The sequence below is a fragment of the Octopus bimaculoides genome, chromosome 10, assembly GCF_001194135.2.
Source record: "Octopus bimaculoides isolate UCB-OBI-ISO-001 chromosome 10, ASM119413v2, whole genome shotgun sequence".
Classification (NCBI taxonomy): Eukaryota; Metazoa; Mollusca; class Cephalopoda; order Octopoda; family Octopodidae; genus Octopus; species Octopus bimaculoides.
Genome location: NC_068990.1, coordinates 30,559,668 through 30,560,972, shown reverse-complemented (window position 1 = coordinate 30,560,972; position 1,305 = coordinate 30,559,668). Strand labels below are relative to the sequence as shown.

Below are 1,305 nucleotides of genomic sequence, written 5' to 3'. Positions count from 1 at the left end.
TGTGTGTGTGTGTGTGTATATATATATATATATATATATATATATATATATATATACACACATACACACACACACATATATATGTATACATATAAATATGCATATATAAAGAAATATAGATATGTATAAGAATATAGAAAGGTGTATGTATAAATAGCAACACAGTAGATTGGGAAGCAGAAAGTCCCTGGTACAGTATTATATATTTCAGGAAATGAATAGAAATAGTTTTTCTGATAATTTTTCCACTTTAATAATTTGATATTTATAAGATATTAGGTGTTTACAATAAACATCGAATTATTAAAGTGGAAAAATACATTATCGCAAATATAGAAATATATATATATATATGTATATAGATACCTACATACATACAGGGTGTGATGGATAAATTGTCGCTATTTTATATTTTTTATTTCATGCATGCACATTGTTTATTTTTGATTTTGTTGACTACACAGTATAGTAGGGTCAGTTGGGCACAGTCTGTGAGAAAAACAGCACGATGATGTAATTCACTCTGCCAGAAATTTGGAAACGATGTGTGTGTGTATATATATGTATATCTATATGTACATGTGTGTGCGTGTATATATATATATATATATATATATATATATATATATATATATATATATATATATATATATATATATATATATATATATATATGTACAAGTATATATGTATATATATGTACATGTATATATAAATATATATGTATATATATATATAAATGATGGCTGCTTGTTAGATAAGTTGAATCCTCACTGACAAGAAATCTTGTTTGTTTTTAATTGTTTTTTCTTTTTTCATTCACCCTGGGACCTACAATTCTTGTAAAGCCAGTGACTTGCATTTGCTGTTGCAGCATCCATATTCACATGTTGCAATCAGGTGCTCATTCTGTGCAGCACCTTGGTCCTATACTTTCATCTACCCCTCTGGGTCCAGACAGGCAGGAAAATTCCCTACCACATCGGCTGCATTATGGATTAATTGCTAGAAATTGGGTTTATTCAGTTTAAGTCCTCTCAGTATGTTTATATAGGTGACCTGTGTGGTGGTCAGTTCTGGAGAGGCAAACATGTCTGCATTATACTACACTCGAAATTGTGTGTGTGTGTGTGTAAGTTTGCCCTGTTTACATATCTGTTTCATAGGTTACATATATGTGCATGCGTGTGTGTGTGTGTGTCCATACATATATAAAGACATGTATATGTGTATATATATATATATGTTTGTGTGTGTGTGTGTACAACATGTATATATATATATATATATATATATATATATATA

The 1,305-nt window shown here is 28.7% G+C and overlaps 1 protein-coding gene across 1 annotated transcript in view; it reads right to left on the bottom strand.

Moving 5' to 3' along the window:
- Positions 1 to 881, bottom strand: part of LOC106868197 (uncharacterized) — a 35,482-nt gene extending 34,601 nt beyond the window's left edge. Inside the window, exon 1 of the mRNA XM_052971306.1 lies at positions 836 to 881. Coding sequence (XP_052827266.1) covers positions 836 to 881 — 46 coding nt within the window. The remainder of the gene's footprint in view (positions 1 to 835) is intronic.
- Between the last annotated feature and the right edge of the window lie 424 nt (positions 882 to 1,305).